The 20,095-nt window shown below is 37.9% G+C and overlaps 1 protein-coding gene and 1 long non-coding RNA gene across 4 annotated transcripts in view; one reads left to right on the forward strand and one right to left on the reverse strand.

Moving 5' to 3' along the window:
• LOC118598846 overlaps window positions 1-19,712 on the reverse strand; it is a 34,621-nt gene extending 14,909 nt beyond the window's left edge. The window contains exons 1-3 of one of the 3 annotated variants that reach the window (XR_004948023.1): window positions 19,577-19,712; window positions 10,869-10,941; window positions 7,775-8,395 (exon numbers count right to left, since the gene is read on the reverse strand). This is a non-coding gene — a long non-coding RNA (uncharacterized LOC118598846). Of the gene's footprint in view, window positions 1-7,774; window positions 8,396-9,866; window positions 10,942-19,576 lie in introns of those variants that run through there. The other 2 variants (XR_004948024.1, XR_004948022.1) reach the window with 2 other exon arrangements.
• On the forward strand, window positions 408-8,241 carry LOC112152178 (G-protein coupled receptor 22). The gene is made up of 3 exons (XM_024281563.2): window positions 408-797; window positions 1,711-2,772; window positions 6,306-8,241. Exon 3 carries the CDS (start codon window positions 6,310-6,312, stop codon window positions 7,624-7,626), a length of 1,317 nt encoding a protein of 438 aa, XP_024137331.1. The 5' UTR covers window positions 408-797; window positions 1,711-2,772; window positions 6,306-6,309; the 3' UTR covers window positions 7,627-8,241.
• Window positions 19,713-20,095: the final 383 nt, after the last annotated feature.

Consider the following 20,095-nt stretch of genomic DNA (forward strand, 5'->3'; position numbering starts at 1 on the left):
CGCTTGCACAGGTATATTAGAACATATATATGAGCAAAAAAATCAATAAAAAAAATTGCTTCCCCCTGGTGCTTTTCCCATCCTCATTGTTGCCCCCTTGGTGCACAAACCCATTACTTGTTTATTACATTGTGACAGAGCTAATTAATAAATCGTTGCCACATTTTCCGTTTCATTTTCCTTCAAAGGGTTTGATGATGTCTCTTTGTAGCAGGCTGGGTGTTCAAATCCCTGAGCAAAACTCTACAGCCTCATGCAGTCAGTGACAGGGAGGATAGGACACAAGCAGAAATAAAGGAAATACTTCCCCTTGGTGGGGAGGAAATGGTTAAGCCTATTACTGCAAACCAATCAGGACTGGGGGAGCACTGCAAACCTCCGCAGTGAGAGAGAGGGAGAGAGGAGGAGAGCAGAGAGATACCAGGAGTGTGATGGTTTGCACTTCCATCCAGGCAGTTAGACAGGAGGGAAGCATTACGGAGTTGCTTTAATCGGGAGCACTCACAAAAACAGTTTACATGGATGCCGAGCAGCAAAAATGAGACAACACACCGGGGAATCAGCTTCAATTTTGTCTTATAGAGTCTTTGTCAGCAAGCGTCTCTTCTTTTGATGGATACTTGTGCAGAAAAGAGTGACTCCTAAATTACAAACCTGGTTGAAATTCCTGTTCGACTCTGGGGAAAAAAGCAGGAGGTAAAGCGGCAGTTATATCAACACTCGGCTAAAACTGTTGCGGACACCGAAGGACAGGGGACATCCCAGTGAACGGAGCAGCTCCCATTCACTCGTTAACGGTGAGCTTGGCCGCGTTTTCAGGGATTATTTTTAGTGATTTGAAATACAGCTGTATGCCTATGAAACAAAAAGAAGGCTGTCATCTCAGAGTAGCGATGTTTTTACCATCATTTCTTGAAAACTGTAATTATAGCACATTTGTACATATCTAAATGAGAAAACTTAAAAAAAAGGTTTCCGAATGTCATCAAATGTAACAGATGGATCCTCTATGATGAGCTGCAAACATCAGACTTCAAAGGCTTTCTGTTTTTTCTCAGTTCTAAGCATACTTTTGTCTCCCAGCAACACACATGCATGAATGTCAGATTATAAAACAACTTGTGTTAATAAAAAAAAAAAAAAAGCTAAACAGGTGTGGTCCTAAGTATTCTTTCCAGCTAAAATAAAGTTAAGTAAAGGGATGTCACTTAGAAACATCTAAGACTCCATGCCCTGACACACATGGGTACACCTGTGTTGTCATGATCAGTTCCCAAAGATAGGGAACACAGCAGTCATCTTCTGACTGGAGGTGTCTCGTTCGTGCATATTTGATGATCCCTTCTGTTGTTGATGTGTCCAAAAACACGCAATACTTTTCTGCACTTTGCTGCTTGGACTTTAGTTTATAATACAGTCAACAAGAATGTCAAAATGTCTCTGTGGTTTATGTAGTCACTGTGGTTTATGTAAAATACCGGTCGCTCTTGTGTGAGTCCCTTTCGTGTTACTGTTATGTAAATGCAGCAAAAGGAACAAGATAAGACATCAGAGGCTTGTTGCTATGTTAATATGATTTTCCTTGTCGCCTCTCTGCCGAGAATATGTTTTGTTTTCACAAACACATCCCCCACACTTCTCTATGCACTCTTTCTGCTTTTTCTCACTCCCTCCATCACCTATTACTCTCGTCTTTGCTTTTCCCTCCAGGTCATTCCGCACCAAACACCTGGGACTGAAGAAGGCGCAGGAGATGCAGCTCATGTTCTCCACAAAAGCGTTGGTCTAAAGTGCTGAGCTTTCTGCGTCGTGAAATCATCCTCCACTACCTCGTGATAGTGACCTTTGAACAGGCTGCTGGACTACCCCCAAAGCACACTCTTTTGCCGGTGATCGCATATGCCATGGTGGCTGGATGCACCTGTACTCACGCCATTTCCGGTTATCCGGGGTTCAACATGAGCCAAAAACCCAGTTTACAAGTCAATGACAGCAGGAGCCAGAAGAATAGAGGCTGATGAGAAAAGTGGAGAGTGAAGGTTTGTTCCATTAGCGCTCCCAGGGGGAGACATGGGCCTGGATGCTTCCCCAGCCCACTGACCCATCCCTAACAAATCCTGGACACTGCTTCTTCTTTTATTTTACCACTGGAGAATCTTCATGGTTCACTGACAGCTCTGTTTCTTGGAGTACGTGCCGATGGATATAACAACATTTTAATATTTACATATCTATCTTTACACTGTGCTCTAAAAAAAAAAACATAACAAAAAGCAGGGATTTGGATGACATTTTGAGAAGTACTGCGCAGTGGAGCGTCTGTGTTTCTTTATTTTTTTCTTTGTTGGCTCAAATCTTTCCTGGCTCAGAACATTGTGGAATTATAAACAGGCAATGTTTCCAAAATCACATCCCTTTTCCTATCACCTCTCAATGCTCACTGAAGCAAAATACACCTGAGAAATCACCCATAGACTAGAATTGTGCATATTCTTCAACGTCCAGCGGTGCAGATGGTGAATTCCCAAGGTTCCACGCCATTGAGGTCACTGAAAAAAACAGCTTGCGCCGAACAGCCAGGTGCTTGTGCTGCTGTCAGCCTTGCTGAGATGGACTTGCATTGAAAGGAAAAGCATCGCTGGGGGGCTCTGCTGGAGCGGAAACACTTTTCCACAGGCTATGTTTGGATGTGATGCTCGTCTCTGAGGACCTAACGTGGACTCCGTGCCCTGATTACATAGCCCTGGTATTCAGATAATTCTGGAGGGAAGGGTAAATACGTCATACTTTTCTCTAAGTTGTCTAGAATTGGGAAACTCTTAAAACAATTCTTGCAAAGTGTTTATTGAAGTTTCTTCCATAGTTTGTGTGCAAAAGATTTTATTTATTTGGTTCTTTTTTTTCCTGTCATGGTAAAGGCTTTCTAGTGTCTTCAGAAATATCTAGCATTCCAATGCATCTCTGAAAGTTATGACTTATTGAAGAAAGGTTTGAAGCTCATAACAAAAGATCGATTTGAAATCAAAAGGTTAGTTACCATCAAAATAAAAAGAAAAAAATCCTGACCACATTTCGCCCAACTAAATTCCTCAATTTTAGGAAAATCATTTTTATCACACAAATTAGAGTGAAAGGTACAGCAAGTCGCACAATTTACTGCACAATGAGCCTTAATTTCTATTGTGATATTTCTCCAAGTTATATTCTCTTGCAAACCAGACAAGTTTAGTTGGTTGTAACATGAAAGAACCTGCAAGTCACAAAATACAATAGGTCAGATCAAAATTTATAATACCTTCTTACGGCTATGCCTCACTGGGCTGTGACAGCCCATAATACATGACTAGTTTCCAAAAGAAGTCCATTAAATGTCCCAAAATGTTAAAAAAAAATTTAATTTCCACAAGTAAACAGTACTGTCATATTTATTTGATGCTTAAATTATTTTTAAAAAATCTAATTAAAAAAAGTAAAACATCGGTCAAAGGTGTCTCAAACTCATCTATAACCCTTTTCAATTTATGGCATAAATTGCTTGTTAGGAAAGACAACAAGTGATGTTTTTTGTGTGATGGGTTGCCATTTTCTGCTAAATTAGTGAATCTAGCCACAAAAAAAACTGCTGTGGATCTGTAAAACAAATTGAAAGCAGTATAAAAAATAAATGTTCTAAAATTGGTCCACTGATTAACCTTGGTTGTGCCTTGAACTAATATCAAAACAGCTTCAAATAGAAAGTGTTTTCATCAGTGACTAACACAAATATAGATGACTGAATGATTTCCACTTTTGTTGTACTTTCCAGAAGTGTTAATATGAACTTGTTTAACAGTGGAAAGCAGGAAGTAGGAAGTGTCTCCACCATGAGGCTAAAATGTTGGGATTGCACAAGCAGCTATTATTCTGCTAGGCAATGCATCCACACTTGATATACACACTCAGGAGTTTACAGGGGCCTTTAGTCGATATGTACAAGTGACTGGAACTTTGAACATCAGAAAAATATGTGTGCAACAGCTTGGAAAATTTTGTTAACTTGGCTGTTACCCAAATTTGTTAGCTAAGTTTCATCATGAATCAATAAACCACAGAAAAGTGACAGGGTGCCTCACATGAAGTATCTGAAGTGGAATTTGTGTACCGGAAAATTTGCTTAACTTAGTATGTGTGAGGACGGAGCTAAGCTAAACAAGTGTTATCCTTTCAGCATAGAATTGTGGGGTCTTTGGTTGCTTGCTAACAAATCTTGGTATGGTTCATCAACAAGCCCCAACTTTCTGTTACCAGGTTTGAGGCTATCTGAAATGTTGTAATACCTCAAATGACCACTAAAGGCTGGTTAGAAAAGGAAACAGTTTTTTTTTTCTTTTAGATGTTCAAAAGAAAAATCGTAACCTAAAAATTAAGCATTTACAGCCTTATATTAACATCTTTAATAATTTTTGCTTTATTTCCTTATTTCAGACAGACTCATTTGACTGAGTTTCATCCAATGGACAATTATTAGAACATTGTTGGGTGGATGGAGTAAATTCCAGTCAAGGGGTTCAGTCAGGGTTCTTTTACACTTTCAAGAATTCAATGGAAACTGTCAGAGATTATCAGTCCAACGTGTACAGTAGGAAAAAAAAGAGGGTTCGTCAGTCACCGATCTAGCAAGTTTTTTCACGTAAAAAGGTGAATGTTTATATTGTTATCAAGAGCAGAACAACTGTGAGAAACATAAAAAAGGTTAAAAAAGATGAGAAATATGGTATAGTGTTAGAATTTATTTAAATATTGATAAAGAAAAGTAATAGTCAGTAACAAAAGTTAACCTTAATACTTTGTAATGTAACCCAGGTTATAGAGGTCAAATGTTTCCTACAAGGTTTCACCAGATTAGCACTTTAGCTGCTCTTTCATTCTTCCATGCAGAACTTTCAAAGAGCTGTAATGTTTCATAGCTGTTGCAGGGAAACTTGAACTTTCAACTCCCTTTACAGATTCTCTATTGGGTTAAGGTCTGGACACTGACCTCTCCAGTACCTCAAAATGCTTCTTTCATAGTCAATTCTATGGAGAGCTTCAAATCCAATGACCATGACAATGTTGTATGTTACTAAAAGTATCCTTCAGGTTATTAACCAGTTCCCCAGGGTAGTTCTGGGCTAATTCCTCACCGTTCTTAAGATCTATTGTACCCCAACAAGCAAGATATTTCAGGTGGAGAAAGATTATCAGTGATCTTGCATGTCTTCCGTTTTCCAATTAATTGCTCCAACAGTTAATTTCTTCACACCAAACAGCTTTCTTATTGTAGATTGGTTCATCGCAGTCTTGTTCAGATGAACATTTTTTCCTTGGTCTAGGTCATGGTGGAAAGGTTGCAGTCAGGCTGTTTAAGGGTGTTTACAGGTGTCTTTTATACATGTAACCAGTTCCAAGAGGTGTAATTATTACAGGTAACAAGTGGAGTATAAAAGACAATCGTTAGGACGTAAGGGTCTGTGAGAGACAGAATAACTGCTTGTTTGTTGGAGATTATTTTCTACACCATTATACAAATTCATAATTTAAAAATCCTTTCCTCATTTATTTATTTGCATTTTGTCTATCATAATTGAAGTGTACCAATGATGAACATTACAGACCTCTCATCTTTTTAAATGGAGTAACTTCCAAAATTGGTGACTTACGAATACTCTTTTACCACACCACACGTGTGTTACATAGAAAACACAGCTTAACTTTAACTTCACTGAGAAGTGAAACAAAAAACAATATTGTAAGCACAAAATATTTTTACTAAGTAAAAGGGAAAAAAAACACTGCCTTAAAACAAATCCAAAAAGGTACAAATTGTAGTTTGGGAGAAGTATTCTTAGTAAATGTGGTGAGTAGGTGGGTTTGGTACTAATTTAGGTCTAAGGACTAAAATCATTTTTATTTCAAGCTTTTCTTAATCTGTTTCTTTTTGCCTTTTAAACAGGCATCTACTGTAACATGCCAATGTGTCCGGATGGTTTTATCCTTTATTGGGAAAGCAAAGCAAACCAGTTGGAGGTGTCTTTTTTTTGCCATTCTAGACACTTTTTTTTCTGCCAACTATTTCTTCGTGAAGATGGATTATTTTTTAAAACAAGAATAAGAATCTCATATTAATGGGTGAAAATGGTCCGATGGTAAATTTTAGCCCAATTACATCTGTGTCCCCCAGCTAATTTGAAGCTATCACAGCCTAGTAAAAATGCTAATTAGACCTTACCGTAATATAACTCCCAACAATACTTTCAATGATACTTTTCTTTCTTTTCTCTCCACAGGATAATGCATATTCTTCTCTGCCCAGAAAAACAAGCCATCATGAGCAACGTCACAGTAACCGACAACACTGAACCCATCAGCCGCATCATGAGTCCGGCAATAACCAGTCCCTACCCTTATCCTGTGAGTTTTCAGGTCTCCCTCACAGGCTTCCTCATGCTGGAGATCCTCCTGGGTCTGAGCTCAAACCTCACTGTTCTCGCCCTCTACTGTATGAAGTCGAATCTTGTAAGCTCCGTTAGTAATATTGTCACAATGAATCTCCATGTGTTGGATGTACTAGTTTGTGTTTGCTGCATCCCTCTCACTATTGTGGTGGTGCTGCTTTCCCTGGATGGAGACGCTGCCCTGGTCTGCTGTTTCCATGAAGCCTGTGTCTCCTTTGCTAGTGTTGCCACTGCTGCAAACGTGCTTGCCATCACCCTTGACCGTTATGACATCTCAGTTAAACCTGCAAACCGAGTACTGACGATGGGACGAGCTCTGGCTCTGCTGGCTACAATTTGGGTGCTATCCTTTCTTAGCTTCCTTGTACCCTTTATTGAGGTGGGCTTCTTTGCCCAAGGTCATGCAGAACTGAATCAGACAGTAGTGGAAAATGTGTCTGAATCGAACCAATTTTACAATGAACATGGACTGTATTACCACTTGCTGGCTCAGATTCCTATTTTCTTCTTCACTGCCATTGTGATGCTTATTACATACTCAAAGATCCTGCAGGCACTGAACATTCGTATTGGGACACGTTTCCACAATTCACAAAAGAAGAAGGCTCGAAGGAAAAAGCGTCCTTCCATGACGGCCATGACAGCACAGCAGGAGGCCACGGACGCCTCTCAAAGCAGCGGCAGCCGCAATCCCACGCTTGGCATGCGCACCTCTGTGTCTGTCATCATTGCCCTGCGCAGGGCTGTCAAGCGCCATAGAGAGAGACGAGAGCGCCAAAAGAGGGTTTTCAGGATGTCCCTATTGATTGTTTCTACCTTTCTTTTGTGCTGGACTCCCATCACAGTCCTGAACACAGTCATATTGAGCACAGGTCCCAGTGACCTAATGGTCAAGTTAAGACTGGGCTTCCTGGTGATGGCTTATGGGACCACTATCTTTCACCCTTTACTCTATGCCTTTACGCGGCAGAAGTTCCAGAAAGTCTTAAAAAGCAAGATGAAGAAACGAGTGGTGTCGATCATCGAGGCAGACCCCACCCCCAACAATGCTATCATTCACAACTCTTGGATTGACCCAAAGAGGAACAAAAAGGTTACTTTTGAGGACAAAGATGCTCGATTGAAGTGTCTATCTTCTGAGGATGTGGAGTGAAGGAACTCCCTAAGCTGGGCCACGAAAAAAACAAACAAATAAAAAACCCAGTCAAAGCAGCTAAAAAGTGACATCAGGGGATGATAAAAAAGGGAACATGGTAATCCAAAGCATTAATGTAAAAAGTGCAATAGAATGTACATAGATAGAAGTTCAATAATTTATTATATTTATTGAGAACAATGTAGTTTTCATAGGTATCTGACATACTGTACTGTAGATATTGCATGGGCTTTTGTAACAGTAGTGACACACAGCACATTGTATAAAATACATGTACAAAGGGTGAACAAGGTTATTTAATAGAGACAGAGACAGTAAGTGTGTTGTAAGCATATATTTATAAATAAAACTTGTGTTGACTTATGTAATAGTCCCTGTCTTAAAGTAAGAATATTTGTAAATCCATTATCATTGAGGGAGTATTCTTTTTTTATAATGCTTTTTGACCCCAAATATCCCTTTTGACCACTAACTATCAAAGATCTCCGGAAAAGGAAGACAGTGAAACGATATGAGAAGTGTGAAAAGACAGCAAACACAGATCCTACATAGAAAAATGGAACTGGAAAGTAGTGAACAGAATGTTGCTATGGTAAAAGAAAAAAAAAAAAACCCCAGGAAGTAATTTCTTAGAGTTCAACAATCACACACACACATTCCACAAACACAACAGAACACCATGGTTCTCATCATCCTGTTTGATATAAACCAGATGTAATCAAACTCCAGCCTGCTTTCGACCGCCTCCTGGAGCCCAGTGAACGCTCTGAACACAAATGTGACAGCTGATTAAATAATAACAAACATTTTGCTAATCTTGTAAAAGCAGACATATAGTATGCTATCATATAGAGGTTATTTATTCAAGCTAAACTACAAACAAGTGCAAAAGATTTGCCTTTGTCAAAATAATCATACCAAGAAATGTAACAAAAACATGGCGGCACATATCCTGCAAAATTATAAACAAATAAGATTATGTTTACAATACGTCATACCAGATTACATTTCCCCTATTCTCTGCATATCCCAGCCAGTTCAACATACTTTCCTTTCGTAGTCCCAAAAAGACAGTAAAAGTATGTTTCCTGACAGGCTGTGCCTTTGAAATTATAGCACAGCTCTATATTTTTGGCTTCCCCTTGTCTCATCATCACGTTTGCCCTAAATAAAAGGGAATAATTTATTCATACAGCCACAGAACAATTCCAGAAGTAAGCTTGTGCAGGAGAAGCGAGAAATGTCAGCCTAATGTATTCAGTCTGCGCTTAAACGTCAAGTCGAGCTTCAGTGACAGGAACCACGGGCTTATCGCTAACAAGGGGGTGTGCTTCATTTAAACCCTCACATCAAGGAGGATATTTCAGCCTGTTAAGTGGATACACCGAGTGATTTGCCATGTGTACATGCGAGTACACACCACGCTACATCTCAAACTTAATGCAGTAGTGTCTCCGCTGTTTCACATGTGGTGGAGAGCTTTTTAAATGTGGGGAGCACAAGCCTGTTGGCTAGCACAGCTATTACACAACCTCAATCAAAAGCCTCTCTTGCTGCCGGCGTCTGGTTTGTAGCACAGCGCAGAGAATTGATACAGGAATATTGATGCAGCCAAGGTTCTTTATGAGCCGGTTTTAAACAGGGAGTGAGTGGCGGTGGCTTGAGGGCACATCTGATTGAGAGCAAAGATGGGATCACAGCCAACAACAGATTAGCTGACAGAGTAGAGAAACTGACCTATAAGATGACACTTTTAACTAGAGGAGACTTTGACGTATAAATGTATTTTTGAATGTTTGAGATAATAATAGAAGGGAAAAAGGTAATGGATGAGTTTCATGAGGAAAAAAATTATCTATTTCTACCAACCTACTGGCAATAATTAAGTCCTAATGACCACCAACAGTAAATTAGGTTTCTGCTTAATAGTACAGCACTATCTTGATCACGGTTCTTGAACAGACCATTATTATTGACTGCCTACCAAAGGGACATCTGAAAGAAGTTTTTTTTTTAATAATTAAGTCGACTGTGAGGCCACAGTTTGTTTTCAGTGCTAGGGCGAAGCTACAAAGCCATAGCCAACAGGCCCAAAATGTCCCCCAGGCAAAAACCAAGTTTGTCTGATGTTCTGGGTAATGTGTCCAAGGCTTTGATGTTACTTTCAGTTACACAGAAGCTATGTGAGGATTAGGAGGGAAACATAATTTCACTAAAAAGATGTAACACTATATTCATTGTTTTTTTTTCAAATTTTTTTTTTTTTTGGGACACAAAAAAATGTGCAGAGAAACAAAGTTCAATGTATCGTTTTGCCACTTATTTTAAACTCATTATTTGTTGAAATGTTTGGATTGGATTTTTGATTTGGCACAGTAAATCCCCTTTCAGACATGGAACACGCCATTCTTAGCTCTATAAATCAAAAGTAAATGGGATTTGGTCATTGATGACTTTCACAGTAATGCTCCCCACAGCTTGATCAAATTCTAACAGGCACAGCAAGATGTTTGCAATGCACACCAGAAAGAGAAATGCATTAAACAGCACACTATACAATGCAAAAAATGTGCCTCTTTATTAAATGCAATTTTTAAATCTTGGTATTTAAATTTACAATTGGACTGAAATTCGACTATAGGTGAAAACTAACTGTATTTGCTATAAGCTGTCATAATACATCTTCTCACTTTTCACAAAACCAAATGTTCTTTGTGTATTGTCCTTTGTTTTAAATAAAGTTCTAAAAAAGAACAAACTACATTAAATTTTAGGCAACAAAGATTTTGCTGGTCAGACAGTGATTTACAGTATAAATAAAGTAGTTACACATGAGAGAGCTAGGTGTGAGTGTTGTGGCCACAGCCCGAAAACAGTTTCTGCTTTTTAAGGCTAAAACAAATTTCTTTATTTATTATACTTTGAATGCTGAATTTGAAGGCACAAAATGTGTTTCCTTCACTACTTCTCAAGCATAAGAGTGACTGTTGAAAAGGATTCTAGTGAAAACTGTTAGGTTGTTTTAGCCTCCTAGAAAGTGTCCAGTGTGTGAAACTTTTCCTTAACAGAAAAACAAAACAAACATGTATAATAGCAACAAACTATAGTAAAAAGTAGTAATATTTTTCTTCTGCAGATCTGATCTGGATTAGAACTCTTTCCGAGAGTTGTTAAAGCCTCATTTCCACAGAGAGGTCCAATCTTGTAAAATAAACCTATTTAACAGTACCGAAACATACCTCTTGGGGGCCCCCATCCGCTGTAGGTCCATTGAAAAGTCGAATGGAACGGTTAGGGTGGAGCCTCTGTAGCCTGTTGATTGACAAAAAGTGATAACGATATTAAAACCGCCAATATAGCACTCATTTAAGCTAATGTTTCCAAAGGCGGTATTCTTCTCAGCCACCTGCAATCTTCTGTCAAACAACATTAAATTCCTGTTAAACAAGATGTACCAGAAGTAAAGCAAGAAAAAGACAAGCTGTTGGATGATCTCCATTATTATTGCTTTTCTAGTCGTCACACTACAACAGGGGTCTGCAACCTGCGGCTCCAGAGCCACATCTGGCTCTTGTACCCCTCCATTGCAGCTCTCTGGTTAAAGAAAAATACAAAGCTTTTAGTTTAACAAAGTCACTGTAATGTATAGTTAAAACAAGTAAAATAACTTAAAGGTTGCCGACCCCGGCACTACAATGATGCAATGGCACGCTAGCGGTTTGCACCACGGATGTGCTGTGAAAACAAGCCGGTCAGTGGAAACGAGGCTTAACTGAGTAGAAATGGTCGCCAGAATTAATTGGACCATACCGTACCACTCCTTACCAGACCGTACCGTACAACTCCTTACCAGACCGTACCAGACAGGGCCGCTAGTGGAAACATGGCTCAAGTCTTTCCAACAAAAGATAGGCTGTTTATTCAGTTTGTTTTTTCTTTAGCTCCATGCCTGTTCTGATTATTTTAGAATTTTTACAAATCTGACACAAAAGTGCATATAAATAAGAACCTCTAATAAACATTTCCAAGATGTGCAACATACTGCCAACTCAGCACGAGAACAGCTAAAGATAAAAGATGGCATGTTATAATTTTTAACCCTTTTTCTTTTACATGTCGGAAAACTCGGAGAATTATGTGTTGTCTATGGCTTTTACATAATGGGCTTGCATTTGAGATGTTACTTTTTGCAGCAAAGGTTGGTTTGAGGAGGCAAATAGCGGAGTCAAAAGTCAAGCTAGCTAGCAGCTGCACTTTAGATGCAGCTAAAAAGCTAGGCCAGTGTCAAAACAGGGAGGTATTCCTTTGCAAAGTGAGCAACAAAGAATACAGACTTGCATATAAACAAAATGTTTGGTCATTTGTAATATACATTTTAGAAGTTCCTAAAAATTTAAACTTAAAAATTAAAGAGTCTTGTCATGTACAATACGACATGATTTATAGAGCAATAAAAACACTAATATTATAAACTATTTTTATTGAGGAGTACATTTTGATATTTTTCCAAAGTCAATTTCAGAAGCTCAGCAGAGATTTAGAAATCATTTTTCCCCAGAAGATTTTCCCCTTCAGTTCTCACTAAGGTTACCAATTCCCACTGTCTCAGTCACATACATTTTTATTGTTCTGTCCTTCTGCCTGTCTTTCAATGGTTGCCTCTCTTAGAAAGCCACCCCCAATTCAGTTGCCAGCTTCTCAGGTCTCCTCTCTATCTAGCCACAGACACAGAATAAAAGCCTGGGAAATCACATTACTCTGTCTGTACGGAGCCTCTATTGCATTAGGTCAGCGAACACTCAACTGTAATTCTGCTACTGTAGAAAAAGAAGAAAGTAGATTGAACCCACCAGACAGCACGGCTTGACAAATTGTTGCTTGTGGTCATTTTCTAAATGTAAGGCTCGCTAAACCACATATAAAGTGATAGAAGGACATCTTATGGACTCGGAAGATTTATGTCCTTGATAAAAAAAAAAAAAAAATCCTCTAATTTCTGAAGAGGAAAACCTTTAGCAAGGACACAAACCAAGAACCAAAGATATGATGGAACATGACCTCCACCTGCTATGACCTTATTCACATTGGCTTGTAATCAGTTGTCTTTAAAAATATTTTACATCATTGTTGTCATCAACAGCATGGAAACACTTAAAAGACACTATGTCTTTTAGAAGCTGAACAAAAAGTGTATGAGGAGACATTTTGTGTATGTTGAGCAGAAAAAACATCAAGATATCTAATTTAACATGCAATCATTTTAGATTAATTTTAAAATTAGATATAATTAAAGATCTGATCACCATGAAGTCAAAGTCTTACTCAAATAAATGAGCTGAGAAGCATAATTAGGTTTGAAAACAACATGACTTTATGCCCAGTAAGGCCTGTTGGTGTGTTTGTGTTTTTGTGTGTGTACTGTACCTGTAATTTTTGAGCGCGTACCCCACCACAAGCAGCTTTTTACTCTCATTGTGTGCGTGCAACCATAAGCCTGTCCAGTTATTTTATCAGGCAGTGACAGAATGTCAACCACTGTGTGTGAGAGCTGAGAGACGGCAGAGAAAACATCTCTGCCCTCCAGTTCTCCTCACAGTGATGACTTATGTTTCTTGACTTTTACCACACTTCTCTATCTGTGCAAAAAACACAAACTATCATGATAATTTCCCTAAAAATAAAGAGGCTTGTTGTTTGAATTTAGCATGAAATGGCAAAATCTGATTTTCTACAGAAGATTTTTATATTTTTATTCATTCATTTTTTTTCATTTTTGTTACAAATTTGACTGAAAAAAATATCCCTTCTGCCATAATTATGAAACACGAACTTGTGTTACTGAGGTTTTCTGTTAAAGAAAACAAACAATTTTTTTTTTTTTTTAAATTGTCTTGTCAATCTTCTTCCAAACCACTGACTGTGTATGAGATCTGGAGGAAATATGATTCCTCAACAAGCTTTGTTAACACATTAACAAACGTTAATGTGTTTATATGGTGTTAGCAAGGCCCTGCGACAGACTGGCGACCTGTCCAGGGTAAACCCCGCCTTCGCCCATCAGCAGCCGGGTTAGGCTCCGGCACCCCCGCGACCCCGAAAGGGAAGCAGCGGTCAAGAAGATGAATGAATGAATGCATGGTGTTAGCAAGGCGTTTATTGGTACAATAAGCCAAATAAGGTTTATTAACAGATTTAGTAAGAATTATTAACATCTAAAGTGAGACAATTGTCTGCAAAGGCCATATTAATAAACTCCTCTAAGACACACTGGTAGAATTTTTGGCTAAAGATGTCCTGGATCAATCTTAGGTTAGTGAATCAGATCATTCAAAATGAACCAGTGTTAACTATGAATTGCATCAGCAACCACAAATTATAATATGAAGTGAATCTTGTTAAAATAAATTGTTACACCCCTCTTGAAAAACAAGAGTTTTGGGTTGTTATTTTTACTGGTGATGCATGTGAACATTTTCTCTGTGCGCTTGAATAATGAGAGTAAATTCTGACCCTGTCTCAGTTTAATGAGAAAGGTTTCACCTCAAGCAGCAACGTTGAGCCACAAAAAAAGACGGCCAGACAGAAAATGGAAAAGGACTTTTTAGGATTACTCACACACACACAAACATACAGTATGTGTTTTGGGGTATTTGCAGTACGAGTTTCTGTCTTGACAGCTGGAAAGAGGAGTGCTTGTCCCCCAGGTTTCCCGTCAGTAAGTCTGAGTCCAGTTGCAGTCTGGATTCAGATTGTTTAGAATGGTTTAGACACACCTACACATTTTATTTTGAGTGAGTATACTTCTTTTTTTTAAAATAGAACAGTTCAAATAATTTGCTGACCCTGCCTGGTAGTAGTGAGACCTGTCCACCCTCTACACTCTCTTAACCCACTGTTCCTGTCAATGGAGTAAACTGAACAGGAACAAAGATGATGAAGACAGTATGTAACAACGTGATTTTGCCTAAAAATTGCATAAACATAATTAAAAGAGCACTGAGAACTTTCTCAGATTAGATAAAAAAATGACTGGAGAGGGACTTTAATGTCAATGGACAACGAGTCCAAATTTTACACCTCTTGTGAAACAGAAGGTGAACTCCTTTTGTTTTCGGATCCAATTTTGGCTTTGGGTAAGAGATTGCAAGTTTGAATCCGAATACAGGTCATGCTAAAAGACAAACTAAAAATAGGACCATATGCCTCCTAGCTTGACTCTCAGCATTAGAAGTTGGCCTCTGGGTTAAACTACCAAATTGTTTCCGAGTGCTTCAGAGACTACAGTTCTTGGCTGCCTTAAGGTATAGGTCAACTCATGAGAACAAATTTTAAAAATGCTGGTGTGTAATAAGTAGTGAGGCTTGAATTTTTACCTTAAAGAATATTGAATCTCATGTAATATTAACTCCAAGAGGGAGTAACACCATTAATTTACTATAATACTGTATCAGGGAGCAAAATTAACCAAAATGTTAACAGGAACTGTTATCTCAAATAAAAAACCCACAATGACCTTGTGACCTTTGTCTTTGAAACAAAAGCACCCTCGTGTGCCAGCAAGTTTTTCTAGAAAAAAATTGTAATATTCATCTAGTGGTCCAACTTGACATTTTTCTTTTTTTTTTGTTCATTTAAAATTCCTTTATCCCTTGAATTCAGCTTCTCTGGGGTCTTTCAAATCCTGGTCAAGGACGTGTGAAAGAGAAATTTAATAACTTGCTAAAAAGACCAAGTCAAATTTATACTGCTGACCTCAATTTTCCTAAGAAAGAATGATGTTTCTGACGCAAAGCTGCAGGTCGGTTTTAGTGTCTAGAAGTAATTCGAGACAGTTTTAGATTTCTGACACAAACTGGAGCATTTGGGCTTTCTCTGAGCTTTGTTCCTGACACTGTAAATCTTTAAGGAGTTCAGACGAACACTCTTGAGGCAACAAGGTTATTGCTTCTGGTTGAGGCTAAAAGTATGCTTAAAATATTCAAGTCTTTATTCTAAAAAGAGACAGAGGCTTCATACCAGCCTGGAAGGAAAACTGTAAACTGAAGTTTATGTTCGGAGAGAAAATATAAGATCAAGGACACAATAAATATATGGTCGTATCTTTGGCATCCATAAGGGAATTGTCCCTGGCAGGGAAGTAACCTACAGTTTTCTCATAAAAATCCCATATGCGACTTATTGTCGCAGTGTCACTTAGCCATTTTTCAGCCGATCTGTTGGGTTCGTGGACGTGCAGCAAAGCTGCCTGTGTTGTTGTGAGCTGGTGTCACCTATCAGCCTCAAGGTTGGCTTTATGTATTCTGGGATGCAGCCCTCCTACTCAGCGAGGATGGTTATCATCAGCATCTGACAGATCAAACAAGCAAATTTCCCCTCGGCAGAGCGGTTGTCCGTCATTACATCATTTTGAAGCTTCTGGCAAAAGATCAGCACAAACAGGAAAAATAAATCTAACCAAATGATGTTTTCTTAATGTTATATTTTCCTCCTTTGCTGGTTGCTGTGAAATGTTCCCACCAGGATCCACATGATATTTCCTCCGTTGCCTCGTTGTTGGATGATTGGCTGATTGAATGGTAATGTGAGCTCGCAGGTGTACAGGTGGTCCTTGGTGAAAGTCATTACGGCTGGCTTTTGGCGGAAGCTCTGCTGAGTACAGTCAGATGCAGCCTTTCAAACGACGAGCAGAAGAGAGAGCAGAGCGGGCCACATCCAGTCATTTATCCGCTCTCAAAAGGGCTGCGACGGGGTGCAGCTGTAAACATTTTGCCGCCGAGCACTCCTGAGACACGCACTCGAAAAGAGGATAGCAGCTATCAGGCTCTTTCACAGAGGAAGCCCATGTGAATACAACTCATGCGCTGAATGCACTGGTGAGGGGATAAATACACAGAGCTGCTACAGGCAAAGAATTCAGGCGAGATATGAAAGAAAGAAAAAAATCAAAAAAAGGAAATTCAATTCATATTTATGAGAATGAAGAAAGCTGGTTTGTGCAACAAAAGTAGCTCCCTTTCAGCAGATGCTGCAAGAACTTCTAGAATAAGCTTGTATTTACAGCTTTTGTGACAAGTGTTTATGCTGCTGTTGAACCAAAATGCCAAATTATTACATAAAGAATATTTGATTAAGCTTTCTCATAGCTGTCTCCATGGAAAGGCTTTTTTTTTTAGCTATTAGGTCACATTGCCCCCTTCTGGATATATTTATATCATTTTTTTGTCAAATTGAATGTGTTGACATAAATCATGTTCCAGTCAGGTCAAATTCTCAACAATATACATGCAAATTGTGAGAAAGGTCAACAAAAGTTTAAGTGATGGAATTTATGAACCAGTTTAAAGCAAAGTGCTATAGGTAATGACAAAAAAGGGGTACAGCATTGCTTTGTCATTTGATTTTTCTAAAATGTGATTTTTTTGGATGTTCAGGCATCTTTTATTAATATGTGATAAAACACTGGAACATTTTTTGCATTTCATGTGTTTTTTGGAGTGTTTAACATGTTCTTGTGGCATTCATCTGATGATGGACGACATTTATTAAGAAAATTAAGCTCAGAATTGCACTTTTGAGCATTTCTTTACTCAAATCATTGTGATTTGAAAATATTTATCAAATATATATATATAAAACAGACCAAAAATGCTGTTTTTAAGGTACAAAAATACACTGAGTGGGCTACAAGCTCCTTGCCCTTCTCCAATTCAGTGCATCCACTTGTAGACGACTAGATCCACGTCATCTTTGTTTTCCTCAACAGAGCTGGATTTTGGCTCAAAATCTTTCGGCTGTATAGCTCCAAATTTTTGCACTGGTAATATTAGATTGGTGGGTTGTAAGCTAGCAGGAGAACATGTTAAGAGAGACCTCTCAGCAATGAGGAAGGGCAGGGGTGCTCCAAGCCAACAGCTTCTCCCACAACGCAGAAGTAAACTAATGAACTCCTGCCGTTCTACAGAAACTATGTCCAAGAAAACTTCATGTGTTTTTGTTTTGAAATTTTGTCCAAAAATGGCATTACCATCATTCAGACTGATCGGGGGTGTTAAAGAAGACCCTTTATAAATTTTACATTTTCCAAAAAAAAAATATATATATATATATTACATTTGTGCAGTGATTTTAAACCCAAGAGAACCCTTGAGGTCGAATTTAGCCATTTAAAAAATCATGTCTGTATTTTTTTATTTTTATAGTTCATTTCTAATTTTTGGGTCGCTGTTAATTTCTGCTACACAAAATGAACAAGCAAATAAACAAAAAAACTGACAAATTAACTTTATAAGCCCAGACGAAAATTTTTCTTGGGTTTTTTAGGGTGAAAAAAATAAATGTTTCAAAATCTGAGGTTGTTTTGGTTCTGAGTGTGCCTTTTCAATAAGTTGATAAATGATGTAATTTCACTTTTGAACCATTTCTCTGGAGGACATTCTGAATATCTGTTTGTGACAACACTGTGGGCTGAAAGACACTCATAACATCAGCAATGTAAATAAAGGTGAAATGCGAAACTGGATTTGAAAGCTCTCGTTATGTATGCTTTGATTTAAAAAGTGTGAGAAACAAAGAATTTTATTTATTTATTTTTACTGTATTTGATGTGTATTTGTAATATTTTTCCTTCAATAATGATCTAATATTTAAAAAACTGTTTAAACTTAAACATTGTGGTTTATTTCATGTAGATTTATTTTAAGTAAAACACCCTTCATCCTAATTTTACTTGAACAGCTGGGCAGTTACACTGGGCTATTTCTGTATCATGACATGTAATGGGAGAAGGCCTCAGAATTAAAGCTCAAACAGACACACTTGGTAGAGGGTGACTTAAGTCAACGTAGAAATTGGCACACATTGTTGACTAAAAAAAAGCTATTGGACACTTTCTAGGCTTGAATCTTTACCAAACTAAAGCTAGTTTCAAACTAGCCCAGTTATATTTATGTTTCTGGATCTTCCGATGTTCTTCAGCGGCTGGCACGACTCCCTGCGGCATGTGGGCGTGTGAATTCTCTTTTGTTTTAATCCACTTTGTTTGGTAAGGCAACAGTTTTTATTGCATGGTGTGTGGAGTGGGTACAGTATTGTTTTCCTGTGCCACAGAAGAAAAAAAAAAAAGAAAAAAGCAAAAATGTTGCAAAAGAAAGGGTAGAAAAAAGTAAATAAATATCTTTGATTATATTTATTTTTGGATCTTTACTTTATCTTTTGTTAAAATGCTTCATATGTATATTGTGTTCCTTTTTCATATGTTTGGATTTTTTTGTTTTCAATTTGAAAGTTTTCCATCTCACAACAGTGTGAATCCTTTACTTGTGTATTTCAATATTTTTTAGCAAAGAAAACAGACCTGTGTTACACTACCTAAAAAGTAGTTTAAACATTTTTTTTAATTACAATTTAATTTAAAAAAGTTATTTGCTAGCACTATTTTTTAAGGGCCTATACCATGCTTTTCTAGTCATTTCAGAGTATATATCCATATAAATGGCCATGTACTTTGGCATACTAAAGAACAAATAATTTATCAAATATGAGTTATTTTTGTTAACTCTTTTCCTACCCGGAAGTAAGACGGGCTTTGTTGTGTTTGTATGAACAAACTATGACCCACACAAACTTTACTATACCTGTTTTTTTTTACTTTACTATACTCTTACACAAGAACCATCAGAGTCGTTTATAAATACTATAATTCTAGACACATATTAATACTCTTGCACAAGTACTTTTATACTTTTACATATGTGAGTAAAGAATTTTCACATGAATATATTGGCCATATTTTTAAAGCAAAATTAGGAAATTGAAGCTACCTGGATGAGTGTTGAAACATTTTAGGCTAAATTAAATCCAGAAAACTTAACTTTAAGTTAATGATTTATGTACAATATTATTTATTTAGTTATTTATTTATCCATTCATTCATTTATTTTAAACACACCTCGTTCTGGAGTTTGAAGTCCGTCGACCAAAGCATCGTTGAGTTTCTCTTGTAGCCGCTGGATTCATTCAGTAAGCTAGCAATCCCAGAAGCCCCTGACCTGAAGACCCGCGGATTTAACTACTGCCCGACAGGAAGCTTCCATCGATGTCTGTTGAATTTGAGCCAACATTTCAGATATTTCTGAGTGAGACCACAGCAAGAGCGTACAAGATTGTATTTGAAGGACAGACCGCCTCTGGGAATCTCACTCTGTCCGCAATTACGCCGCATCCTTTGGGAGGCGGGGCTTAGCAATTGAAATCCCGCTTTGCTTTTTTTTTTGTTTTTGTTTTTTAAATAGCCAATCAGAATACGAGAATTTAGTGCGTTTCCATCAAACTATTCTCACTAAACATGCAAACATGTGTTAAATGTAGGGCTCTGAAGGTAAAATTGTATTAATTTATGAGTATAATAGTTTTTTGTTTATGACTACCGGTAATTGTCCTTAGTAAAAATTCACCAGTTTATGTATAC

This window comes from Oryzias melastigma, linkage group LG6 (assembly GCF_002922805.2).
Source record: "Oryzias melastigma strain HK-1 linkage group LG6, ASM292280v2, whole genome shotgun sequence".
Lineage (NCBI taxonomy): Eukaryota > Metazoa > Chordata > Actinopteri > Beloniformes > Adrianichthyidae > Oryzias > Oryzias melastigma.